This window comes from Leucoraja erinacea, chromosome 18, assembly GCF_028641065.1.
Source record: "Leucoraja erinacea ecotype New England chromosome 18, Leri_hhj_1, whole genome shotgun sequence".
NCBI lineage: Eukaryota > Metazoa > Chordata > Chondrichthyes > Rajiformes > Rajidae > Leucoraja > Leucoraja erinaceus.
In genome coordinates this window covers 41,861,661-41,889,269 of record NC_073394.1, presented here as the reverse complement: position 1 = coordinate 41,889,269, position 27,609 = coordinate 41,861,661, and the positions used below count along the sequence as shown (strand labels likewise).

The window sequence follows — 27,609 nt, the reverse complement described above, 5'->3', positions numbered from 1 at the left end:
ACCTTCCGTAATCTAAAATCCATTGATCCCCACCATCTCTCTGACCTCCTCTCCACCACTCTCCCCCTGGACTCAACCCATATCTCACCTGATGATCTCACAAACCATCTCAATTCCACCTTGTCTACCTCCCTTAACACTATGGCCCCCCTCAAAACAAGAACCGTAACTTTCAACACATCTTCACCCTGGTACACACCTGCACTTCGTATACTGAAACAGACTGGTCGCTGACTTGAACGACTCACAAATAAATCATCTCTCACAGTCCACCTTGAAGCTTACAAACTCCACCTCACTGACTACAAAGATGCCCTCATTGCTGCAAAATCTGCCTACCTCTCCTCCATATTCACCGAACCCTGCCTAAACCACATAACACTCTTCTCCACAGTGGGTAACCTCCACAAGCCTCGAGCCACCACTCTCCCTACCTCTACTCCGGATCTCTGCAACTCATTCCTCCACTCTGGTCCCTCCGTCCCCTTTGCTATTTCCTGATTATTCTGTATCTTCCCTCTTTTCTATTCTTTTTTTTCGCTGATAAAAGCAGCACCATCTATCAATCTTTATCCCCTGTACCCCTGACTTCGTATACCCCAGCATCTACTCCGACCACCTACCAAGGCCCCTCCTCCTTTCAACATCTCCACTGACCTCCTTAAACCCCTCCTCCACACTGCTTCCTCTCCCAGTTTGACCTGGTCACCCCTACTGAAATCTCCAAACTCATCAGCTCTTCCAAACCCACTACCTGCTCCCTCGACCCTCTCCCCACTCCCCTGCTGAAGTCCTGCCTCCCCGTTCTCTGCCCCAACCTCACTAATCTCTTCAACTCCTCATTGTCCCAAGGAATTGTCCCCTCCGCTTTCAAAACTGCTGCTGTCACACCAATCTTAAAGAAACCTGGTCTTGATCCCTCCTCTCTCATTAACTACCGCCCAATCTCAAACCTCCCCTTTCTTTCAAAAACCCTGGAGCGTATCGTTGCGTCACAACTTCATTCCCCCCTCCTTGCGTATAACCTACTTGAAACCCTCCAATCTGGCTTTCGCCCCCTCCATAGCACAGAAACTGCTCTCCTCAAAGTCCTCAACAACCTCCTCACCTCTGCTGACACTGGTTCCCTCAACATCCTCATCCTCCTCGACCTGAGCGCAGCCTTCGATACAGTGAACCATAACATCCTGCTCACCAGACTCAAAGACCTCGGCATTGAAGGCTCTGCACTCAGCTGGCTCCGTTCCTACCTTTCCAACAGATCCCACTTCATCTCTCTCCATAACCACACCTCTGCTACAGCCACAGTCACTCAAGGCGTTCCCCAAGGCTCCGTACTCGGCCCCCTCCTCTTCATCATCTACATCCTCCCCCTTGGTCAGATACTCCGCCACTTCAACCTGGGCTTCCACTGTTACGCCGATGACACCCAGCTACCTCGGCACCAAATCCCCACACAACCCCCCCCCCTCTTGTCAGCTATAAAAACCTGGATGCAACATAACTTCCTCAAACTCAACAGCGATAAGACAGAATTCCTCCTCATAGGTTCCAAAGCCACACTCAGCAAAATCAATAACCCCACTCTCACCATCGACGGCACCACTGTCTCCCCATCTCCCCAGGCCCACAACCTTGGCGTGATCTTTGATTCCACCCTCTCCCTTGAGCCTCACATCCGCCATATCATTAAAACCTCCTTCTTTCATCTCCGCAACCTCACACCTCCCGCTGCTCAAATCCTCATCCATGCCTTCATCTCCTCCCAACTGGACTATTGCAACTCACTTCTCCTTGGCATCAGCTCCACCTACATCAACCGACTCCAATTGGTCCAGAACGCAGCCGCCCGACTCATCACCCACACCAAATCCTGGCATCACATCACTCCAGTCCTCAAACAACTTCACTGGATTCCCATCTCCCACCGGATCACCTACAAAATCCTGATCCTCACCTACAAAGCCCTCCAACATCTGCCCCCCCCCCCCCCCATATTTCACTGACCTCCTCTCCCCCTACCAACCCTCACGGTCCCTCAGATCCACATCAGCCGGTCTCCTCTCCATCCACGTCCAACCTCCGCAGTTTTGGGGACAGAGCCTTCTCCAGGGCAGCTCCCAGGCTCTGGAACTCCCTCCCCCAACTGATCCACAATTCCGTGTCCCTCACCATCTTCCAGTCCCGCCTCAAGACCCATATCTTCACCTCTGCCTATCCTTAGCCCCACGTCCCCCTCCCTTTTCATCTGTGCATTAATTGCCTCATATTGTGTTTGAATTGAATTATGTCTTTACTTTGTGTACTAGTCATGTCTCTACTATTTATTTCATTCCCCTTACATGTTTTTCCTCTACCTACTAAATTTTTGTAAGGTGTCCTTGAGACTCTTGAAAGGCGCCCATAAATAAAATGTATTATTATTATTATTATTAAACCAGTCCTCGGTCGGAGAGAAACAGCCGCCAGAAGCAGCGAGAGGGAGTCTTTGGCTCAAGAGTCTTCGGCGAGGAGGCTACACGATTTGAAATGTGTGATTCTTTTGTCCACTGGAGAAATGTCAGGTAAGTTGGTACAGTGTGTTTCCTGCAGGATATAGGGAGTCAGGGACACTGCTGCCCCCCTGTCTGCTTTTCCATAGAGACCGCTCCCTCCGTAACTCGAAGGTCAATTCTCCCCTTCCCACCCGTACCACCCCCTCCCCGGGCACTTTCCCTTGCAACCGCAAGAGATGCTACACTTGTCGCTTTACCTCCCCCCTCGACACCCAAGGACCCAATCAGCCGTTCCAGGTGTGACAGAGGTTCACCTGCACCTCCTCCAACCTCATCTATTGCATTCGCTGCTCTAGGTGTCAGCTGATCTACATCGGTGAGACCAAGCGTAGGTTTGGCGATCGTTTCGCCGAACCCTCCGCTCGGTTCGCAATAACCAACCCGATCTCCCGGTGGCTCAGCACTTCAACATCCACTCCCATTCCCAATCCGACCTTTCTGTCCTGGGCCTCCTCCATGGCCAGAGTGAGCACCACCGGAAATTGGAGGAGCAGCACCTCAAATTCCGCTTGGGCAGTCTGCACCCTAGCGGCATAAACATTGAATTCACCAATTTCCGGGAGCCTTGCTTTCTCCTCCCCTTCTCAGCTCTCCCTCAGCCCTCGGGCTCCTCCTCTTCCTTTCTTCTTCCCGCCCATCAGTCTGAAGAAGGGTTTCAGCCCGAAACGTTGCCTATTTTCTTTGCTCTATAGATGCTGCCTCACCCGCTGAGTTTCTCCAGCATTTTTGTCTACCTTCGATTTTCCAGCATCTGCAGTTCCTTCTTAAACACATTGCATAAACTGTGTCCGGGCGCAGCTCCTGAATGAACGTGTCGGGGAACTGGAGCTGCAGTTGAATGACCTCGGGGCCATTCGGGGGAACGAGAGTTTCCTGGACAGTGAAGTTGTCACACCAAGGATACAGGAAGAGCGAAGGTGGGTGACTGTTAGGAAGAGGAGTAAACGTGGAGTGTAGGAGCCCCCGGTGGCCGTACCTACATCCTCTTGGGAGCTGCCGACACGACAGGATTATGGTAGCCGTGACTCCAGCCCTGGTGCCGAGGCTCAAGAGGTCAGACAGAGCCGTAGTGGTGGGAGACTCCATCGTCAGAGGTGCAGATGGGAGATCCTGCGGCAGCAGGCAGGACTCCAGGATGGTGTGTAGCCTCCCTGGTGCCAGGGTCCAGTTGTATTGGGCCCTAGTGAGTATTATGTGCAGTTATGGTCTCCTAATTTGAGGAAGGACATTCTTGCTTTTGAGGGAGTGCAGCGTAGGTTTACAAGGTTAATTCCCGGGATTGCGGGACTGTGATATGCTGAGAGAATGGAGCGGCTGAGCTTGTACACTCTGGAGTTTAGAAGGATGAGAGGATATCTTGTTGAAACATATAAGATTGTTAGAGGGAGGAAACAGGTTCCAGAACCAGGGGCCACAGTTTAAGAATGGGAGGTGAGGCAGCGGCGAGCTGAGCCTCCCCTGTGATTGTGCAACCCATCAGAAACTGGATGGTGCGCGGGCAATAAGCGGGTGCCTGTTACTATCTCTATGTATGTCACCAATGTTATGTGTGTAAACCCCTTCATTACATGTCCTCGCCTTCCATAGTCCAGGTAACTTATTTCACGTATAAATATATTACATTTTGGCTCGCTGGTCTCGTCATAAAACTGCAATGAAAAAGCACCAGGGGAGGCAGTGATCACATCTGCCTCACTGAGAAACATAGAAACATAGAAAATAGGTGCAGGACTAGGCCATTGGGTCCTTCGAGCCTGCACCGCCATTCAATATGATCATGGCTGATCATCCAACTCAGTATCCCGTACCTGCCTTCTCTCCATACCCCCTAATCCCTTTAGCCACAAGGGCCATTCAACTCCATCTTAAATATAGCCAATGAACTTGCCTCAACTACCTTCTGTGGCAGAGAATTCCAGAGATTCACCACTCTCTGCGTAAAAAATGATTTTCTCATCTCGGTCCTAAAAGATTTCACCCTTATCCTTAAACTGTGACCCCTTGTCCTGGACTTCCCCAACATCGGGAACAATCTTCCTGCATCTAGCCTGTCCAACCCCTTAAGAATTTTGTAAGTTTCTATAAGATCCCCCTCAATCTTCTAAATTCTAGCGAGTACAAACCGAGTCTATCCAGTCTTTCTTCATATGAAAGTCCTGACATCCCAGGAATCAGTCTGGTGAACCTTCTCTGTACTCCCTCTATGGCAAGAATGTCTTCCCTCAGGTTTGGAGACCAAAACTGTATGCAATATCCCAGGTGTGGTCTCACCAAGACCCTGTACAACTACAGTAGAACCTCCCTGCTCCTATACTCAAATCCTTTTGCTGTGAATGCTAACAAACCATTGGCTTTCTTCACTGCCTGCTGCACCTGCACGCCTACTTTCAATGACTGGTGTACCATGACACCCAGGTCTCGCTGCATATCCCCTTTTCCTAGTCGGCCACCATTTAAATAATAGCCTACTTTCCTGTTTTTGCCACCAAAGTGGATAACCTCACATTTATCCACATTATACTGGATCTGCCTTGCATTTGCCCACTCACCCAGCCTATCCAAGTCACCTTGCAGCCTCCTAGCATCCTCCTCACAGCTAACACTGCCCCCCAGCTTAGTGTCATTCGCAAACTTGGAGATGTTGCATTCAATTCCCTCATCCAGATCATTAATATATATTGTAAATAGCTGGGGTCCCAGCACTGAGGGGGTGTGTCTTGAGCCCAGTGGAGGGAGTGCTTTGTGATAGGCATGGGACCAATTGCATCCATTGGGGAGTTTCGGGAACTAAGGAGTAGACTAAAAATGGAAATCAGAAGGGTAAAAAGGGACCCGGAGATAGCACTGGCGGGTAGCATCATGGACAATCCCAATAGATTCTATAAATACACTAGACCAAGTGGGACCAGTTGGATCCTGTCACACGGGAGGCCTGGCCCTCCAACGCAACCCGTTCCCCCAAGGCAACATTCCACCACTCACCCATGGCCCCTAACTGCGCAGACGCGGCTCATTTCCCCTTAACCAACAGTACTCCCTCCCCCTCCTCTTCACCATTGGGAATTTTTTTTTTTTAAAGCTCACGAGTCACTACGGTCAACAAAATAGAGAGAGTACAGAGGAGATTTACTAGAATGTTGCCTGGGTTTCAACAACTAAGTTACAGAGAAAGGTTGAACAAGTTAGGTCTTTATTCTCTGGAGCGCAGAAGGTTAAGGGGGGACCTGATAGAGGTCTTTAAAATGATGAGAGGGATAGACAGAGTTGACGTGGACAAGCTTTTCCCTTTGAGAATAGGGAAGATTCAAACAAGAGGACATGACTTCAGAATTAAGGGACAGAAGTTTAGGGGTAATATGAGGGGGAACTTCTTTACGCAGAGAGTGGTAGCGGTGTGGAATGTGCTTCCAGTGGAAGTGGTGGAGGCAGGTTCATTGGTATCATTTAAAAATAAATTGGATAGGCATATGGATGAGAAGGGAATGGAGGGTTATGGTACGAGTGCAGGCAGGTGGGTCTAAGGGGAAAAAAATTTGTTCGGCATGGACTTGTAGGGCCGAGATGGCCTGTTTCCGTGCTGTAATTATTATATGGTTATATGGTTACTACGGTAAACACACGAGTCACTACGGTAAACTCACGGGTCACTACGTTCTCGGAACGAGCTTTAAAAGTTCAAAATTTTCACTTCAAGAGTAAATTTGACTCGTGGAAATCTCTCATCATGTTGAAAGATTTTCACGAGTTTTAACAAGTTTCCCGAGTACCTGCTGTTGGCGCTACGAGTTCCGACGTTCCCGCTACGTTAATTGTACGTGATTACCACGAGTTTGATTTGTTTTAAACTCGGGATCACTGATGGGTGGACGTGCACCGTGAGACAGGGCCATCGGAGCTCGGGGAAGTCTCTTAGCACCAACGGCAGGTACTCTGGAAGACTCGCTAATGGCAGGTAATGCACGGGAAGACTCGTGAAGATTTTTCAACATGATGAAAAATGTCCACAAGAGCCCCGAGTACCGACGAGTGGCATTACCGTAAATCTCCGAGTTCGAATCAGGGCAAACTCGGGAGAACTCTTGGAATGAACTCTTGCCGTGGGACAGGGCTTTTATGTGTAGGAAGGGACTGCAGATGCTGGTTTGCACCCAAGATAGACACAAATCACTGGAGTAACTCAGCAGGGCAGGCAGCGTCTCTGGAGAGAAGGAATGGGTGATGTTTCGGGTCGAGACCCTTCCTCAGACCCGACCCAAAGCTATGTACCACACCCCTGGTTCCATCTGTCTACCTGTGATGCTACAATACTTGAGGGCGGGGAAAACTTTCCAAAGATCAATACTTCACTTTTTCTTGGAGTCTATTTTTTCCACTTTGTAGAATTCCGAGATGGATTCTTGCTCCATCAGAGCTTCGATGTGGAAGTCGTTCAGCGTGGGCTGAGAGGAAGAGAACGGGAAGAGACAGAGGGGGTCAAAAAAGGTCAAAAAGGTCAAAAACTTTATTTGCCATTTGTGCTTACACACATAGGAACTCTTGTGCGGTTGTTCAGAGAGTCGAGTCAAGTTAAAAAGACACACAGAAGACACATAATCTATAAAAAACATATACTTCTCTAGAACTAAAAAAGAAAGAAAATGCCTAAAACACTATATAAAGGGGAAAGTGAGAGCATTGTAAATGACACAAACCCTATATAAAAAGTGTCGATTGCATTGTAAATTGCACAGGCCCAGGAGACAATATAATATAATATAATATGATGTGCTATGAGGTAGGTCAGGACATGAGTTCATTTTGTTTTGGCCAAGAGTCTCACTGTGGCAGGGAAGAAGCTCTTAAAAAAGCGTGTTCTGTTTGTGACGATGCTGTCCGCTCGTCAGTGGCTGAGGTTGTATGTGCAGTTTTTGTGTTTGAGCAGGGAGTGAGCTGGATGTAGTGTGTCTCTGATGATTCTCTCTGCTCTTTTTTGACAGCGCTGTGTATAGATTGTGTCCATGGAGGGGAGCTCCGTTCTGATAATCCTCTCTGCAGTCTTTATGACTCTTTGCAGAGCTTTCCTCTCTGTCTGTGTGGTGTTTCCATACCACACCATGATGCCTGTGGTGAGGATGCTCTCTATCAGTCCTTTGTAGACCTGGGTGAGAGGGCGACAGTGCAGACCAGCTTTTCTGAGCAACCTGATGAAGTACAGTCTCTGCTGTGCTTTTTTCACTGTGGCAGAAGTGTTCAAAGTCCAGTTCAGGTCTGATGTTACTTGTAATCCCAGGTATCTGTAACTGTCAGCCCTCTCCACCACAGTCCCCTTGATGATGAGGGGCTGCAGGGGGGGTGGATTTTTCCTGAAGTCCGTTATTATTTCTCTTGTCTTGTCTGTGTTGAGGCTTAGGTCGTTCACCTCACCATAGGCAAGAATGTCGTTCACCAGACTCCTGTAGCCCGACTCGTCCCCTCCCTTGATGAGGCCCAGGATGGTGGTATCATCCGCATACTTAATAATGATGGTATTTTCCTGGGTGGAGACACAGTTGTGTGTGTACAGGGTGAAAAGTTTGGGACTGAGACAGCAGCCTTGTGGCGATCCTGTGCTGACGGTGAGCTCTGCAGACACCCTCCTCCCCATCCTCACCACCTGTGGTCTTTCAGTCAGGAAATCCAAGATCCAGTTACAGGTGGGAGTCGGGACGCCGAGGTCTGTCAGCTTCTCAGTCAGCCTGCCCGGACGAATGGTGTTAAAGGCCAAACTATAATCCAGGAACAGCGTTCTGACGTATGTTCCTCTGCTGTCCAGGTGTTGCAGGATGTGTTGTAGAGCAATGGCCACTGCGTCGTCCACTGAGCGGTTGGGGCGGTAGGCGAACTGGAGGGGGTCGATTGTGCCCGGGACCATGTGATTGATATGTGTGAGAACCAGTTTTTCTACACACTTCATGGCAACTGGCGTGAGTGCCACTGGCCTGAAGTCATTCAGGGTGGATGGGTTTGTTTTTTTGGGAACTGGTACAATGGTGGAAAATTTAATAATACGGGGGACCACTGCTTGGTTTAAAGACAGATTGAAGATGTCTACATACACTCCAGTGAGTTGTTCTGCACAGGCCTTCAGAACTTTAGGAGGGACGCCATCTGGTCCCACAGCCTTGTGGGGGTTCACCTGCCTCAGAGCTTTCAGGACCTGTGTGGGTGTCACCTGAAAGACAGTGTCCGTGGGGTTGCAGGGGGCTTTTGAGGGGGTGTCTGTGTTCAGTCTGTCAAACCTGGTGTAGAAGGTATTAAGGCTGTCTGGGAGGGTGACATCCTGGGGGTCTGTGGTTGGTACTGTTTTCTTGTAGTTTGTGACTGCTTGGATTCCCTGCCACATACTGCGTGTGTTGTTACTTAGGTAAAAGCTTTCAAGTTTTTGGGAATAAGCCCTCTTGGCAGCTCTGATGGACTTCTGTAGCTCATACCAGGCTTTCTTGTACTCCCTTTGATCTCCTGACTTAAAAGCTTCCTGCCTTTTCCTGATCTTCTGTTTTATGTTTCCATTGAACCAAGGTTTCTGGTTTGGAAACACATGCACAGTTCAGTTATGGGGAGAGAGAGAGAGAGGGGGAGGAGACGGGGGAAGAGAGGGGGAGGGGGGGGGGAGAGGGGGAGGGGGGGGGAGGGGGGGGGGGGAAGAAAGTGGGAGAGAGAAAGAGGGGGAGAGAGAGGGGGTGAAAGAGACAGAGAGGTAGAGAGAGGGGAGAGAGATGAGAGAAATAGAGATTGAGGGGGAGGAGAGAGAGGGAGAGGGGGAGAGGAGAGAGGGGGAGGGAGAGAGGGGGAGAGAGAGGGAGGGGGAGAGAGAGAGAGAGAGAGAGAGAGAGAGAGGGGGGAGAGAGAGGGGGAGAGAGGGAAGGAAGGGGAGAGAGAGAGAGAGAGGAGAGAGAGAGAGAGGGAGAGGGATGGAGAGGTGGGGAGAGCAGATAGAGGGAGAGGAGAGGGGGGGGAGAGGGGGGAAAGATTAATGGGGTATACAGGAAGGATTGAGGTGAGGCGGGAGGGAGGATCGAGGGTCGACAGACCTGGTAATCCATCTGTAAGTTGATCCATTGACAGAATCGTGTGAATTGTCGACTGTGGGGGAGAGAGAGGGGAAAGTCACACCAGGTATCCCTCTCTCCATTTCCTCGCCCCCTCCCCTCTACGTCCCTCCCTCTCCTCCCCTCTCTCCCCTCTCTCTCCCCTCCCTCCCCACTCCCCCCGCACGATCTCTCACCTCAGCAGAAATTCCGGAAACATCTCCCGCTCGAATTTTGCCCGAATGTCTATCTTCATTGGCTGTGGGGATCAGAGGTTGAGAAGTGAGGGGGAGCGAGGGGGGTGTAGAGGGGGGGGGGAGAGAGAGAGAGGGGGGGGAGAGAGAGGGGAGAGAGAGAGGGGGGGGGGAGAGAGAGAGTTTAGAAAGAGAGAGAGGAGAGAGAGAGGGGGGAGAGAGAGGGGGAGAGAGAGAGAGGGAGGAATTTACCTGAAAGAGTGTCGGAGGGAACTGGTTTTTATTCAGGTGAAACTGTACAGCGTTTAATGACTTCTGATGTATTATCTGTTAGGAATAAATACACGTTTGTTGGTTAATTGGGCTCTGTAAATTTTAAATGATCCCAACGTGTGTTGGATAGTGTTCGTGTTGGGGGCGATCGCTGGCCGGCACGGACTCGGTGGGCCGAAGGGCCTGCTTCCACGCTGTATCTCCAAACTAAACAAAACTATCCCCCCTCCCCACCTCACTCCATCCATCTCTCTCCCGCACTCCCTCACTGCTCCCCCCCTCCCCCCCCCCCTCCCCCCCCCCCCCACCCCCTCCACCCCCTAAAGCAAGTCCCCAACACTTCCCACCAACATTGTCTGTAGACATGCCGTAGATAGCATTTTATCGCGATGCATAGCATAGAATACAGGAGCAAAGAGGTCCTTCTGCAGTTGTACAGAGCCCTAGTGAGACCACGCCTGGAGTATTGTGTGCAGTTTTGAGGAAGGACATTCTTGCTATTGAGGGAGTGCAGCGTAGGTTTACAAGGTTAATTCCCGGGATGGCACGACTGTCATATGCTGAGAGAATGGAGCGGCTGGGCTTGTACACTCTGTAGTTCAGAAGGATGAGAGGTGATCTCATTGAACATTCTAAGATTGTTAAGGGATTGGACACGCTACAGGCAGGAAACATGTTCCCGATGTTGGGGGAGTCCAGAACCAGGGGCCACACACAGTTTAAGAATAAGGGGTAAGTCATTTAGAACGGAGACGAGGAAACACTTTTTCTCACAGAGAGTGGTGAGTCTGTGGAATTCTCTGCCGATTAGGAAAGGGGGAGATGCAACGAGACCTGGGTGTCATGGTACACCAGTCATTAAAAGTAGGCATGCAGGTGCAGCAGTCAGTGAAGAAAGCAAATGGTATGTTAGCATTCATAGCAAAAGGATTTGAGTATAGGAGCAGGGAGGTTCTACTGCAGTTTTACAGGGTCTTGGCTTATTCGACTTAAGGAAGTGTACATCACCAGCGGAGGATATTCGATCCGTCGTTTCAAAATATGTCTCCACCTTCCGTGGCCCTGCAGGTGGCGGCTCTTCAAGTGGACTTCTCACTGTTGGGTCAATATGACTGGGTCGCTGCCTCTCATAGAAATAGAAAATAGGTGGAGGAGGAGGCCATTCGGCCCTTCGAGCCAGCATTCATTGCAATCATGGCTGATCGTCCCCAATCAATAACCCGTGCTTGCCTTCTCCCCATATCTCTTAACTCCACCAGCCCCTAGAGGTCGATCTAACTGTCTCTTAAATCCATCCAGTGACTTGGCCTGCACTGCCCTCTGTGGCAGGGAATTCCACAAATTCACAACTCTGGGTGAAAAAGTTTTTTCTCACCTCAGTCTTAAATGGCCTCCCCTTTATTCTAAGACTGTGGCCCCTGGTTCTGGACTCGCCCAACATTGGGAACATTTTTTCTGCATCTAGCTTGTCCAGTCCTTTTATAATTTTATATGTTTCTATAAGATACCCCGTCATCCTTCTAAACTCCAGTGAAGACAAGCCTAGTCTTTTCAATCTTTCCTCATACGACAGTCCCGCCATCCCAGGGATCAATCTCGTGAACCTACGCTGCACTGCCTCAATCACAAGGATGGCTTTCCTCAAATTAGGAGACCAAAACTGCACACAATACTCCAGATGTGGTCTCACCAGAGCCCTATACAACTGCAGAAGAACCTCTTTACTCCTGTACTAAAATGCTCTTGTTATGAAGGCCAATATTCCATTAGCTTTCTTCACTGCCTGCTGTACCTGTAAGCCAACTTTCAGTGACCGGTGTACAAGGACATCCAGGTCTCGCTGCACCTCCCCCTTACCTAACCTAACCCCATTGAGATAATAATCTGCCCCCTTGTTTTTGCCACCAACTCTCCCGCCATCTCCGTCGTCAAGGTCCCACCGTATGTCACGTTTTGTGTGGAAAGTTGTTTAATCTACTTCCAAAGCTGCAACCATTTAGATTGAGTAATTGTCCTAGTGTGGAAACAGGCCTTTCGGCCCAACTTATCCACACTGGCCAACAAGTCCCAGCTACACATAATAAATGTGAGGTTATCCATTTTAGTGGCAAAAACGGGAAAGCAGACTATTATCTAAATGGTGGCCGTTTGGGAAAGGGGGAGATACAGCGAGACCTGGGTGTCATGGTACACCAGTCATTGAAGGTAGGCATGCAGGTGCAGCAGGCAGTAAAGAAAGCGAATGGTATGTTAGCTTTCATTGCAAAAGGATTTGAGTATAGGAGCAGGGAGGTTCTACTGCAGTTGTACAGGGTCTTGGTGAGACCACACCTGGAGTATTGCGTACAGTTTTGGTCTCCAAATCTGAGGAAGGACATTATTGCCATAGAGGGAGTGCAGAGAAGGTTCACCAGACTGATTCCTGGGATGTCAGGACTGTCTTATGAAGAAAGACTGGATAGACTTGGTTTATACTCTCTAGAATTTAGGAGATTGAGAGGGGATCTTATAGAAACTTACAAAACTCTTAAAGGGTTGACCAGGCTAGATGCAGGAAGATTGTTCCCGATGTTAGGGAAGTCCAGGGCAAGGGGTCACAGCTTAAGGATAAGGGGGAATCCTTTAAAACCGAGATGAGAAGAACTTTTTTCACACAGAGAGTGGTGAATCTCTGGAACTCTCTGCCACAGAGGGTAGTTGAGGCCAGTTCATTGACTATATTTAAGAGGGAGTTAGATGTGGCCTTGTGGCTAAAGGGATCAGGGGGTATGGAGAGAAGGCAGGTACAGGATACTGAGTTGGATGATCAGCCATGATCATATTGAATGGCGGTGCAGGCTCGAAGGGCCGAATGGCCTACTCCTGCACCTATTTTCTATGTTTCTATGTCTATGTTTCTATATCGTTAGATATATCTCTTCGGGCTAATGGAATTAAGGGATATGGGGAGAAAGCAGGAACGGGGTACTAATTTTGGATGATCATCCACGATCATATTGAATGGCGTTGCTGACTCGAAGGTGCGAATGGCCTACTCCTGCACCGACATTCTATGTTTCTATGTTTCTATTTCTCTCTCCCCTCTCGCTAAACTAAACTAAACCAAACTTCCTGCTCCTTCCTGCCTCTCTCCTCTCTCAACTAAAGTCAACTAAACTATCTCCAGCTCAGCGCTCAACTAGTCTAAGTCAAACCGAAGCCAACCCAACCGACCCAACCCAACTCAACTCCTAATGTGTGGCAGACACTCCTACCCAGTGGTGCGCTGCTGTAACTACAAGCCATCACAATCTGTGGCCAATATTCCCAAAGTGCTGAGTTCCCTACTGGGGCATCCAAAGCCTCCACAACCTTCAGGGAACCTGGGTTCCTTTCTGATCCCACTCCCTCGCTTCCCCAGCTCAAGGTAAACGGTTCCCTGAAAGTGCCATCACAGTTAGACTGGGATACATTGTGTTACACTGTGTTGCACTGTGTGTTATATTGTGTTACATAGACATAGAAACATAGAAATTAGGTGCAGGAGTAGGCCATTCGGCCCTTCGAGCCTGCACCGCCATTCAATATGATCATGGCTGATCATCCAACTCAGTATCTCGTACCTGCCTTCTCTCCATACCCCCTGATCCCCTTAGCCACAAGGGCCACATCTACAAGGGTTACATTGTGTTACAGTGCGAGGTTTTGTACCATTGTAGAGCGGATGAGAGGACGGAGGATAAATTGTAGATAAATCTCTTTCCCTCGTTCTGTCCGAACAGAATCTTCGGCTGTTGACTCGTAGGCACGTATCTGGTGAGCAGAGTTAATGAGGGGAGGGGAGAGAAGGAGCGTTGCACGGCAGGAGGGGAGGGGAGTGGAAGGGGAGGGATGGGAGGGGAAGGAAGGGGATGGAAGGGGAGGGGAGGGAGGAGAGGGAGGGAAGGGGATGGAAGGGGAGGGGTGGAGGGGAGGGAAGGGGAGGGGGGGGATGGGGAGGGAGGGGGGGGGAGGGGGAGGGGAGGGAAGGGGGAAGGGGTGGGGAGGGAAGGGGAGGGGGGGAGAGGAGGGGAGGGGAGGGAAGGGGAGGGGAGGGGAGAAGGAGGGAGTGTCGCACAGTGGCAGGGAGAGAGGAGAGGGGGAGCACTGCGGAAGGTGGGGAGAGGGTCAGATGAGGGACGTGGAGAGGATGGGAGGGGGGAGAGGATAGGAGGGATTTCATCTCTCACCTTTTCATAGAATTTGAAGTCATTTAAAAATGCCGGCCTGGATTCTTCACAAAAAATCCTTCATTAAAAGGTAACCTGGCGTGAGAGAGGGGGGGGGGGGGGGGCATTATTTACAGCGTACAGTGGATTAAATGAGGGGAAAGAGAGGGGAGAGAGAGAGAGGTGGAGAAGAGAGAGGGGGTGAGTGGGGGGAGGGAGTGGGAGTGAGAACGGGTGGGAGAGAGGGGAGGGGGGGAGGACAGAGAGAGGGGGTCAGAGAGAGAGTGATGGGGCGATGGGGGAGAGGGGGCAGAGATGGGAAGAAGGGAGAGAGGGCAGGGAGAGATGGGGAGAGAGAGGGAGGAGAAAGAGAGGGAGAGGGGGAAAGAGACGCCGCAGGAGAGGGGAGGGAAAGGGGAAGAGATGTGTGAGAGTGGGAGAGAGCGAGGAAGGAGAGAGAGAGAGGGGAGAGAGAGAAGGGAGAGGGGGTGAGAGGGGAGGGAGAGAGAGGGAGTGAGAGGGATAGAGGGAGAGAGAGCTGGCCCGTACGAAGCTTTTCAAAAAGGGGGTGGCATGACAGGATTTGCGGAACCAGGGTGGGTTTACAGGGCAAGGCCAACAAATGCCCTTGCATTAGTAGAGGTGGTGGTAAATGGCAATATAATTCAGGAGAATCTGTTCCGTTCATTTACACAATCCACAGGCATTGCCACTTTCATTTTACTGCACATCTTGCATGTGTTTGTGACAAATAGACTAGACTCACTTTGACTTGACGACAAATGATTTCCTGTTGTTCACAAACAAGGCACAAAGTCGGCAAAAGACGGCATCCACATGATCGTTTTCTACAAGCCAGGGGTTTGCTCGTAACTAGTCAGGGTTAAATCTTCGTCAGCATCCATTCTTATACAAGGCACAATATTTGTATGTTGGACCCAGTTTAAAGTGATTCTGTATGAGGTACAGCTTCTGAGCATCTGAGAGGTTGGCAATAGCTTTAGCAGCTTCTTCATTGGTTGTGGTAGAATTAAGGAGAACTAGACCAAGTGCGGACCCGTTGGGTCTGTTCCCCCAATGTGTGGTTGCGGGGGGGGGGGGGGGGGGGGCGTCATCCAAATTACCACCCCCACACACTAACTACCCCCCCACACACACGCGCGCTAACTACCCCCCTTGTCAATATATGAATGTTATTAATTTGCTCCAATTACTCCATAACTACCCCATCTACTGACGCATAGCCCCCAACTACCAGGCGTGTCTAGAGAGGGGTTTGGGCCCCGGCAGTGGGGGAATGCGAGGGCAGCGGGCCCTGCCACAGTGGCGTCTCCACAGCCGCTCCTGCCCGGCGACGGGTGGAAGATCTCCTGATCGCCAGGCTGGCCGATGACGAGGCTCCGACGCCGCGGATGGATGTGCTGGACCGGGCAGGCACCGCACCGCACCGCACCGCACCCACCGCCCCCTTCCACTACTTACCTGGAATAGACTCGGGGCATCGCGCTCAATGGGTGAAGCCAAAATGGCGGTCTGAACCGGGCCCACTGCGCACGCGCGGATAGACGGCGCCATTTTGCGTCGCTTCCCCAACAGCGCAGGCGCGGGTGGGCGCATTTGTTTCTCCCCCAGCGGCCGGAGCCGGAACTTCGGGCAATTTCACACAAAGTGGAAACGCAAATTGTTCTCCGATTAAAAACAAAATTCAGAGTAAAACATTTTCTTACTCTGGGGGGAAAAAGGGGGGTGCAGTTGCACCCCGCACCCCCCCCCCCCCGTTCGGACAGCCATGGAGAGGGAGAGGGAGGGAGAGAGAGTGGGAGAGAGGGGGGGAGAGAGAGAGAGAGAGAGAGGGGAGAGAGGGGGAGAGAGGGGAGGAGAGAGAGGGGAAGGAGAGAAGAGAGAGAGAGAGGGGGAGAGAGAGAGGGGGAGAGAGAAGGAGGGGAGAGAGAGAGAGGGGAGAGAGAAGGGGAGGGGGGGGGAGGGGGGGGAGAGGGGGGAGGGAGGGGGAGAGTGAGGGAAGGGGGGGGGTGAGGGATGACTTACCAATAGCATGGTTAAAGATGCTTTGATAATTCAGCTGTGCAGTGTCTGAGAGAAGTCTTCTCATTATACTGATGATACTGTGGGAAATAGAGAGGGGGGAGAGAGGGGTGGTTGACAAGGGGGGAAAGACCGTGTACGGTAAGGTGCAAGTTATAGGAGTAGAATTTGGCCATTCGGCCCATCGAGGCTACTCCCATTCAATCATGGCTGATCTCCCTCCTAACCCTGCCTTCTCCCCAACACCCCTGGCACCCTTTCAAATCAAGAATCTGTCTATCTCGGCATTAAAAATATCCACTGACGGCCTCCACAGCCGTCTGTGGCAACGGGTTCTATAGATTCACCACCCTCTGACTGAAGAAGTTCCTCCTCACCTCCTTTCTAAAAGAGCACCCTTTAAATGTTGAGGCTGTGCCCTCTGGTCCTCGACTCTCTCACCAGTGGCAACATCCTCACCACATCCACTCCATCCTGCCCAAGCCTTTCATTATTCCGCAAGTTAGTGTGTGTAGACAGGAAGTGCAGATCCTGGTTTAAACCAGAGACGGGCAGAAGTCCGCTCAGCCCGCTCCAACCTGCCTGATGTCCCCAATGCAAACACTTTAACGCCCCCTCCCATTCTCACACTGGCCTACGCATGGACTATCATCAGACTGAAACAGAAACATAGAAAATAGGTGCAGGAGGAGGCCATTCGGCCCTTCGAGCCAGCACCGCCATTCATTGTGATCATGGCTGATCGTCCCCTATCACTAACCCGTGCCTGCCTTCACCCCATATCCCTTGACTCCACTAGCCCCGAGAGCTCTATCTAACTCTCTCTTAAATCCATCCAGTGATTTGGCCTCCACTGCCCACTGTGGCAGGGAATTCCACAAATTCACAACACTCTGGGTGAAAAAGTTTTTCCTCACCTCAGTCTTAAATGGCCTCCCCTTTATTCTAAGACTGTGGCTCCTGGTTCTGGACTCGCCCAACATCGGGACCAATTTTTCCTGCATCGAGCTTGTCCAGTCCTTTTATAATTGTATATGTTTCTAGGGTCTCGGCCCTAAACGTCACCCATTCCTTCTCTCCAGAGATGCTGCCCATCCCGCTGAGTTACTCCAGCATTTTGTGTCCACCTTCGATTTAAACCAGCATCTGAAGTTCTTTCCTACTCCTTATCTCTGTATCTCCCTCTTCCCTAACACTCAGTTGAAGAAGGGTTTAGACCTCATATTCTTTCGCTCCAAATGCATGTCCACTGAGTCCAGCACTTTGTACCTCCACGTCTCCACAATGCATGTCTGACCCACTCAACTCCGTATTTTGTGTCGCCTCCCCTCCAGCCCCTCTACCCTGTCCAGATCCCCTTAAACGTTGTGATAGCCCAGCCTCAACTACCTCTTCGGCAGCTTGTTCCATAAAAGTTGGAAATGTTGCCCCTCAGGTTCCTATTCAATCTTTCTCCCCTCTCACCTTAAACCCATGTCCTCTGGTCCTCGATTCCCCTACTCTGGGCAAGAGACTCTGTGCGTCTGTCTACCCGATCTATTCCCCTGGTGATTTTGTACACCTCTATAAGATCGCCCCCCATCCTCCTGCGCTCCAAGGAATAGAGTCCCAGCCCCTGCCCCAACCTCTCCCTGTAGCCCAGGCCCCTCGAGTCCCGGCAACATCCTCGTAAATCTTCTCTGAACCCTTCCAGCTTGTAAGACCGCATTTGGAGTATTGTCAGCAGTTTGAGGGCCCCATATCGGAGGAAGGATGTGCTGGCTCTGGACAGGGTCCAGAGGAGGTTGACCAGAATCATCCCAGGAATGAGTGGGTTCACATATCAGCGTTTGTCGGCGCTGGGCCTGTACTCGCTGGAGTTTTGAAGGATGAGCGGGTACCTCATTCAAATGTGTTGTATAATGAAAGGCTTGGATAGAGTTGATGTGGAGAGGATGTTTCCACTAGTGGGAGAGTCCAGGACAAGAGGTCACAGCCTCATCAGTCAATACTTCCCCCTTTACCAGAACGCTGCCTGGATTAGAGGGTTTCAGCCACATGGAGAGGATGCAGAGGATGCAGAGGTCTCTCTCTCTCTCCTTCTCCCTTTTCTCTATCTCTCTCTCTCTCCCTCCCACTCTCTCTCTCTCTCTCTCTCTCTCTCTCCCTCCCTCTCTCCCATTCTCTTTCTCTCTCTGTTTCTCTCTCTCTCTCTCTCTCCCCGTCTCTCTCTCTCCCCTCTCTCTCTCTCTCTCTCTCTCTCTCCTCTCTCTCTCTCTCCCTCTCTGTGATCGTACCTGGGTGGGGGTAATCGCCGTAGTTCCGTTGTCTCAACTCTTGTTGTCGTCGCCATTGTACTGGATTCTCGATCGATCCCAACCCCTCTCTCCCCTGTCCTCCCAGAGGCCTGAACTCGGAGATCTCTGAACCCCTGGGTCGCCTGCACCCTAACTTCTCCTGAACCCCCAGATCCACCGAACCCCAGATCTACTGAACCCCCTCGTCCTCAGACGCCCCGAACCCTGAGATTTCCTCTTTCCTTGGTCCCCGAAATCCGAGATTTCCTCTGAACCTCCAGATCTCTTCCTCTGATCCCCCGAACCCCGTTTTACAATCCCCAAAATGTCCTCTTTTCCCACCCACCCCCGCTGAAACACCCAAATTTACTGAACCCCAATATCCCTGCTCCACAGAATCTCCCTCCCCACCTCCTGAACCCCCAGATCCTCAGAAACCCCTGAACCCCGAGATCTCAAAACCCCGAGACTCTCTGAACCCTGATATTTCCCCTTAACCCCAAGGTCACTGTCCCAGACCCTGAACCCAGAGATTTCTTTGTCACCTTCCAGAACCCCCAGGTCTCCCCTGATCCCCGTTCTGATCACCTAAACCTCTGCTCCGCAAAACCCCGTCCGCTCCCCGTCTCCCGAACCCCAGAATCTCCTCTCCTGAACCCGGAGATTCCCCTTGAACCCCCTCTTCCTGAAATCCTCGAACCTTCCCGCTCCCCAAATTTCCCCGAGTTTCCCGATCAGCGAACTTGCAAATTCCCTGAACCTCAACTCCCCGCTGCACCCCGAGATCTCTGCCCCAGGTACCCCGAACCCCGAGAATTCCCCTTCAACCCCGATCTCCTCTTCCCGAGACCTCGAAACCTCAGATCCACTGAACCCTTTCGCTCTCTTCGCCCCTTTCCAAGACCCCCGTGAACCCCAACTTCTGCTGAACCCCGATATCACCCTGAACACAGTTCCTCTGAACCCCGATATTCTCCACCACCAACTTCTCCTGATCTCAAATCTCCTGAACCCCCAAGATCTCTTTCTCGGGTGATTGACCCCCAAAACCTCAATATCCACCGAACCCCCAAATATCTCTTTCCCTGACCTCTGAAGCTGAGACCCCTTAACCGATAGACCCTCTGCACCCCGAGAGTTCCCCTGAACCCCGAGATTTCCCTCTTCAGTAGAACACCGACTCTCCAAATCCCCTGAGCGGCGAGATCCTCCGAACCCCCAGATCTGACCCCCTACTTCCTCTGAACCTCAACTTCACCCAAACCCCAGGATCCCCTCTTCAGATCCCCGAACCCTCAGATTTATTCCTGACCCCCAGGTTTTCCTGAACCATCAAGATGCACAGAACCCCAATTTCCTCTTTCCCGACTACTGAACCCAGACTTCTGCTGAACCCCAAGATCCCCCTGCACCCCGTTCTCCTGAACTCCGAGACCCCCTGCCCCCCCCAAACTTCCCCTGAACCCCAAGCTCTCCTGAAGATCCCCGAACCCCGAAAATGTTCAGCCGAACCTCAAGAAGTCCTCCTTTCCCAGATATACTCTCCTTCAACCCCCCCTTCCCCCCGAACCCCCCCCAAATCCTTTAAACCATGAAGTTTCCCGAAATTCCCCGACTTGTCCCGGACCCACAAATCCCCGAACCCTGAAATCCACTGAACCCGACCCCACGTCCCCCAGATCCCTAAACCCAAGAATTAAAAACCCCCTCTTACCCAAGACCCTGAAATTCCCTGAGTCTCCCTCAACCCCTTTGAACCCCAAGTTCCCCTGATCACCCGAATCCCCTCTGCGCGCCCCCCACGTCTCCTTCAACCCCCAAATCTTCTCTTTGTTGTATCTCCGAACCTCAAAAGTTCTACTGAACCCCTTCTTCCCCAAACCCCCAAATTATTTTCCCGCGGTTTCTTCCTCCGTTTCCCAAACCCAGGAATTTCCCGATTCCTCCTCCAGATCACTCAACCCCCTGGTCCTGGAGATCGGCCAATCCCGTGATCTCCCGGATGATCTCCCTCAGATCCCTTCGATCCCTCCCCCCTGTGGTCACTTGATCCCGTGATCTCTCAGATCCTCGCTCCCTGTCCCGTCCTCTCCCACGTTCTCTCACGCTCCCCTCGATCTCCACAGATCCACTGTTCCAGTAGATCCCAAACAAAATCAGGTGGTAATCCTCTACCCCTCCCCACTCCCCCCAACCCCACCCCCCATGTCTTTGTGATGTAACAGGTTGACAGAGAGAGGGGGGGAGAGAGAGGGAGAGAGGGGGGAGGAGAAAGGAGAGAGAGAGAGGGGGAAGAGGGGGAGAGAGAGGCGGAGGGAGGAGAAAGGAGAGAGAGAGGGAAAGAGAGGGGGGAGGAGGGAGAGAGAGTGGGGGTAGAGAAAGGGGGAGAGAGAGACGGAGAGAGAAGAGTGGGGGTTAAAGAGTTAAAAATATTGCAAAGAACCAGGCCCTTCGAGTCCTGGCAACAGCCCTTCCCAGCTTAGCGACATCCTTCCTGCAGCATGCTAGTGTGAACCAAGGGCCTGTTTCCTTGTGCTGTATCTCCATACTAAACTCATAGATACAGGATGTCCCTCTATAGATTCATCCCTCTGTCTCTCCCCCCTGTGGAATTCTCTGCATCAGAGGGCAGTGGAGGCAGGTTCTCTGGATGCTTTCAAGGGAGAGCTAGATAGGGCTCTTAAATATAGCGGAGTCAGGGGAAATGGGGAGAAGGCAGGAACGGGGTACTGATTGGGGATGATCAGCTGTGATCATATTGAATGGCGGTGCTGGCTCGAAGGGCCGAAGGGCCTCCTCCTGCACCTATTGTCTATTGTCTCTCTCCCCCCTAACTCTCCCCCCTCCTTCCCCATTCTCTCTCTCTCTCTCTCTCCCCCCCTCTCTCTCTCTCCCCTCTAACTCTCTGCCCTCTAACTCTCTCCCCCCTCTCTCCCTGGGGGTCTCCCAGCCCCCTGCACAGAGAGACACAGAGAGAGGGTGAGGCGAGAGTGAACAGGCTGGGCCCTAAGCTCCTGACAGAGAGAGAGGGCGAGGAGGGGAGGATTAGAGAGGTCGGGCACGAGGGACGAGGGGGAAACTCCCCCAACTGCCCCCCATAGAGAGGGGGGCGAGAAATCACAGAAATAAACCCCCAGCATCCGATCTTCACTGGTTAGAGAGATGGGGAGGGGGTTAGAGAGATGGGGAGGGGGTTAGAGAGAGGGGGGGAGGGGGTTAGAGAGATGGGGGAGGGGATAGAGAGAGAGATGGGGGAGGGGGTAGAGAGATGGGGAGGGGGGTTAGAGAGAGGGGGAGGGGGGGGGGTTAGAGAGAGGGGGGGGGGGTTAGAGAGATGGGGGGGGGGTTAGAGAGATGGGGGAGGGGGTTAGAGAGACGACGGAGGGGGTTAGAGAGATGGGGGAGGGGGTAGAGAGATGGGGGAGGGGGTTAGAGAGATGGGGAGGGGGTTAGAGAGATGGGGGGGGGGTAGAGAGATGGGGGGAGGTTAGAGAGATGGGGGAGGGGGTTAGAGAGATGGGGGAGGGGGTTAGAGAGATGGGGGGGGGGTAGAGAGATGGGGAGGGGGTTAGAGAGATGGGGAGGGGGTAGAGAGATGGGGGAGGGGGTTAGAGAGATGGGGGGGGGGTTAGAGAGATGGGGGGGGGATAGAGAGATGGGGGAGGGGGTTAGAGAGATGGGGAGGGGGTTAGAGAGGGGGGAGGGGGTAGAGAGATGGGGAGGGGGTTAGAGAGGCATGGGGGGGGTAGAGAGAGCGAGGGGGGGGAGGTTTAGAGAGATGGGGAGGGGGTTAGAGAGATGGGGGAGGGGGTTAGAGAGATGGGGGAGGGGGTTAGAGAGATGGGGGAGAGGGAGAGGGGAGGTCGGAGGGGAGGGAGCTACACAGACAGATATGACTTTGAGAGGCGACGCTGTATTTATTGAGCGAGTTTTTCAGGGATTTTTACGTTTTACTTGGTCATCAGTTTGAGTTTTTTGTTGGCGAGACTGAGAGGGTCTTAACCTAGAGGGAGAGAGAGAGAGAGAGAGAGAGAGAAGGTTCAAGCGCCCTGTGGGAGGAGAGAGAGGGAGGGGGGGAGGAGGGAGAGGAGGGGGGGAGGAGGGGAGAGGAGAGGAGAGGGGGGAGGAGAGGAGGGAGGGGAGAGGTGTGTAAAGGAGAGGGGATAGTATCGGAGAAGGGAGAAGGGTTGAGGATAGGAGAAGGGAGAAGAGTTGAGGATAGGGGAGGAGGGGAGAGAGGAGAAGAATGTAAAGGTGAGGAGAAGAGAGGATGGGAGGGGAGAGGAGAGCGGCAGAGGAGAGGGCGGAGAGCAAAGTAACAGAGAGGAGAAAGAAGGGGGAGGCGAAGAGAGGAGAGAGAGAAGAAGAGAGGAGGTGAGATGGGAGAGGAGAGGTGCGGAAAGTAGGGGAGGAGAGAGGAGAGGAGGGGAAAGGAGAGGGCATGAGAGGGCAGGATAGGATGGGAGATGTGAGGGGAGAGGAGATGAGTGGATAAGGGAGAGGTGTGAGGAGAGGAGAGGTGGGGAGTGAAGAGGGAAAGAGAGGAGAGGATAGGAAAGATGACAATCTCTCACCACCAGATTACAGTTATCTTTGTAGCTGTATTTGAGGGGAGGGGAGAAGTGAGGAGAGGGGAGTAGATGAGAGTATTGGGAAGGAGAGGAGTGGAGAGAGGAGGAGAGAGAGATAGGAGAAGAGAGGAGAACAGGGAAGCGGAGAGGAGGGGAGGAGAGGAGAGGCAAAGATGAGAGTAGAGGGGGAGAGAAGAGGAGAGGAGTGGAATGGTGAGCAGAGGGAAGGAGAGGATAGGAGCAGAGAGGATGAGAAGCGACGAGAGGATGGAAGTGGGGAGGGGAGGAGAGGAGGGCAGGAGGGGAGCGGGAGAGGGTGAGGATAGCAGAGGGGAGGAGAGTAGAGTGGAGAACGGGGAGAGGAGAGGAGATGAGATGGGATGGGACGGGAGGCGAGGAGAGGGGAGGAAGGTAGAGGAGAGGAGAGGACGGCAGGAGAGGGGGGGAATGAGAGAGGGAGAGAGAGTCAAGTCAAGTCAATTTTATTTCTAAAGCACATTTAAAAACAACTCTCGTTGACCAAAGTGCTTTACATTAGTGCAGGTACTAACATGCTACATACAGTGGTACATAGATCAACAATACATACATAAATACATACATACAGCGCTCCCTCAGAGGACCTCTAGAAACGCTTGTGAGTAGAAATAAGTTTTGTCAAGACTTAAAGGAGTTGATGGAGGGGGCAGTTCTGATGGGATGAGGGATGCTGTTCCACAGTCTAAGTGCTGCAACCGCAAAGCACGGTCGACCCTGAGCTTATGCCTGGACCACGGGATAGTCAGTAGCTCCAAGTCCGCAGACCTGAGGGACCCGGATGTAGAATGGTGGGTTAGCAGTATCGGTTGTTCTTTGCTTTCTGTCCTGGGATTCAGTGGATCCTACACTAACATTCACAAATATATTTTTATTGTCGAAAGTGGGAGAAATTCAGAGACCAGCAGAGGAGGACAAAGGGATTAATTAGGAAAGGGAAAATAGATTATGAAAGAAAACTGGCAGGGAACATTAAAACTGACTGCAAAAGTTTTTATAGATATGTGAAGACAAAAAGATTAGTTAAAACAAATGTAGGTCCCTAGCAGTCAGAAACAGGTGAATTGATCATGGGGAACAAGGATATGGCGGACCAATTGAATAACTACTGTGGTTCTGTCTTCACTAAGGAAGACATAAATAATCTGCCGGAAATAGCAGGGGACCGGGGTTCAAATGAGATGGAGGAACTGAGTGAAATCCAGGTTAGCTGGGAAGTGGTGTTAGGTGAATTGAATGGATGAAAAGCCGATAAATCCCCAGGGCCAGATAGGCTGCATCCCAGAGTACTTAAGGAAGTAGCCGCAGAAATAGTGGATGCATTAGTGATAATTTTTCAAAACTCTTTAGATTCTGGAGTAGTTCCTGAGGATTGGAGGGTAGCTAATGTAGCCCCACTTTTTTAAAAGGGAGGGAGAGAAAAAACGGGAAATTACAGACCAGTTAGTCTAACATCGGTAGTGGGGAAACTGCTAGAATCAGTTATTAAAGATGGGATAGCAGCACATTTGGAAAGTGGTGAAATGATTGGACAAAGTCAGCATGGATTTATGAACCATGACGAATCTTATAGAATTTTTCAAGGATGTAACTAGTAGAATGGATAAGGGAGAACCAGTGGATGTGTTATATCTGGAGTTTCAGAAGGCTTTCGACAAGGTCCCACATAAGAGATTAGTATACAAACTTAAAGCACACGGTATTGAGGGTTCAGCATTGATGTGGATAGAGAACTGGCTGGCAAACAGGAAGCAAAGAGTTGGAGTAAACGGGTCCTTTTCACAATGGCAGGCAGTGACTAGTGGGGTACCGCAAGGCTCAGTGCTGGGACCCCAGCTATTTACAATATATATTAATGATTTGGATGAGGGAATTGAAGGCAATATCTCCACGTTTGTGGATGACACGAAGCTGGGGGGCAGTGTTAGCTGTGAGGAGGATGCTAGGAGACTGCAAGGTGACTTGGATAGGCTGGGTGAGTGGGCAAATGCATGGCAGATGCAGTATAATGTGGATAAATGTGAGGTTATCCATTTTGGTGGCAAAAACAGGAAAGTAGACTATTATCTAAATGGTGGCCGATTGGGAAAAGGGGAGATGCAACGAGACCTGGGTGTCATGGCACACCAGTCATTGAAAGTAGGCGTGCAGGTGCAGCAGGCAGTGAAGAAAGCAAATGGTTAGATGCAGGAAGATTGTTCCCGATGTTGGGGAAGTCCAGAACAAGGGGTCACACTTTAAGGATAAAGGGGAAATCTTTTAGGACCGAGATGAGAAAAGCATTTTTTCCCCACACAGAGAGTGGTGAATCTGTGGAATTCTCTGCCACAGAAGGTAGTTGAGGACACAGTTCATTGGCTATATTTAAGAGGGAGTTAGATGTGGCCTTGTGGCTAAAGGGATCAGGGAGTATGGAGAGGGCAGGTACAGGATACAGAGTTGGATGATCAGCCATGATCATATTGAATGGCGGTGCTGGCTCGAATGGCCTACTGCACCTATTTTCTATGTTTCTATGTTTCTATTATAAACATGTCCGAGATGCTACATCTTGAAAATATTGGACTTGCCTTGGCAGAAAAACCGGATCATTTTTCAAAGACATGGACACCATTCATTGATTAATTACTAGGATAGCATGGCACACAACCTTGGGTTTAAATGTAATTACGGGTTGGGTGAGTTGGGTGGCGAGGGATGTGAGGCAGGTATATCACCGCTTTTTTCTTTTTTTTTCTTTTTGTCCTTTTATTTTTTTTCTATTCCTCTCTTCTTTCTTTCTTTTATTCCGTCTTTGGCTAACACTACTTTGTTAGTCCAGGGGTCCCATCTTTGCAACTCACTTTTTCTCTTTCTTGCTTTTTCTCCTTTCTTTTTTTCCAATTCAAGCTAAAGAGTTAAAATTGAAGCTGTACAATAACTGTACGAGATGTGCAGTGAAATGAAAGTGGCAATGCTCGCGGACTTTTGTGCAAAAGACAAACAACCAAACAACCAAACAAACAATAAACACAATCATAACACACATATACCTTTACATAATAAATAATGGAAGGAAAAACGTTTGTCAGAATGAGGCTGAGAACAAATTGGAGGAACAGCACCTTATATGTCGCTTGAGTAGCTAATGCCCCAGCGCTATGAACATTGACTTCTCTAAGTTCAAATAGCCCTTGATTTCCCTCCTTCTCCATCCCCTTCCCCTTCCCAGTTCTTCCACCAGTCTTATTGTCTACGACTACATACTATCTCTGTCTCACCCACTCCCCTGACATCAGTCTGAAGAAGGGTCTCGACCCGAAATGTCGCTGATTCATTCTCTCCAGAGATGCTGCCTGTCCCGCTGAGTTACTCCAGCATTTTGTGTCTACAATATGCAGGGTAATGATTCACAGTTACTTACAGAGCAGAGTAATCCCTTTGACAACACAATGGAGTGCTGCAATCCATAGTGAAATGCTTGTTACCATTTTGGTACAGTGTATTTTATAAATGCCATTTGATATAACGAAAGTAACATGGCATATTGAAGGCTTGCAACCCAAAGAGCCAAAGACATTTCAGTGAGAATTTGTAGTGAGCTTTCATACATCAAGGAATTAGTATATATTTAAAAATGTTTTGTACAATTTATATTTGATTGGTTCTGAATGTCTGGGCAATCAAAAGCTTTCCATGTACTGGACAACAAGGAGCGCTGGAGAGCTGTCTTGCTAGTTATCAGATATTAGGACGACACAGCGGTAGAGATGCTGTCTTATAGCGTCAAAGACCCGGGTTCAATCCTGACTACAGGTGCCGTCTGTAGACGTTTGTACGTTCTCCCCGTGACCGCGTGGGTTTTCTCCGGGTGCTCTGGTTTCCTCCCACATTCCAAAGACATACAGGTTTCTAGGTGTAATAGCGCCACCTGTGGCTGGAGGATTGTAAAAGATTGAATAAACCACAGTGAAGCTGTGCAGTGAAGTTCCGGTCAGCAGTCTGGTCACTTGTTATTCTGTGTCTGAGCTGAAGATATCACAAATTGGTGACGAGGATGGGATCGTGGATTCCACAGCTTTAATTGTTTATGTAGATAAGAAATTCTACAGAGACAAGGAGAAGGTTGTGTAACCTTTGGTGTCACGGAAAGCTGAAAATCTGTTCACAATGTTTGAATGCTGTGAGTGATAAAAAAAATCTAAACTGGCAGTGCCCAGTGGAATTATTGGAAGATTGGGTGAGTTCCAGCAAAGCCGGGAAGCATTCAGTGCGTACATCGAACGTTTAGAGATGTCTTTTGCTGCAAATAACATCACTGTAGTAGAAGCTTTTGATGCAGAATCAAGACATTTGAATGAAGCAACTCAAGTTAGGAAAAGAGCAATTTTTCTCACTAAGATGGGTCCTGATGTTTATGACACAGTAAAGAATTTGTTAGCTCCAGCC

The 27,609-nt window shown here is 50.7% G+C and overlaps 1 protein-coding gene across 1 annotated transcript in view; it reads right to left on the bottom strand.

The window, feature by feature from the left end:
* The window catches only part of LOC129705969 (beta-adrenergic receptor kinase 1-like), a 36,553-nt gene extending 17,723 nt beyond the window's left edge, over positions 1-18,830 (bottom strand). Inside the window, exons 1-8 of the mRNA XM_055649944.1 lie at positions 18,575-18,830; positions 16,302-16,378; positions 14,277-14,351; positions 13,759-13,860; positions 10,048-10,122; positions 9,799-9,860; positions 9,605-9,656; positions 6,903-6,994 (exon numbers count right to left, since the gene is read on the bottom strand). Coding sequence (XP_055505919.1) covers positions 6,903-6,994; positions 9,605-9,656; positions 9,799-9,860; positions 10,048-10,122; positions 13,759-13,761 — 284 coding nt within the window. The 5' untranslated portion in view covers positions 13,762-13,860; positions 14,277-14,351; positions 16,302-16,378; positions 18,575-18,830. The remainder of the gene's footprint in view (positions 1-6,902; positions 6,995-9,604; positions 9,657-9,798; positions 9,861-10,047; positions 10,123-13,758; positions 13,861-14,276; positions 14,352-16,301; positions 16,379-18,574) is intronic.
* Between the last annotated feature and the right edge of the window lie 8,779 nt (positions 18,831-27,609).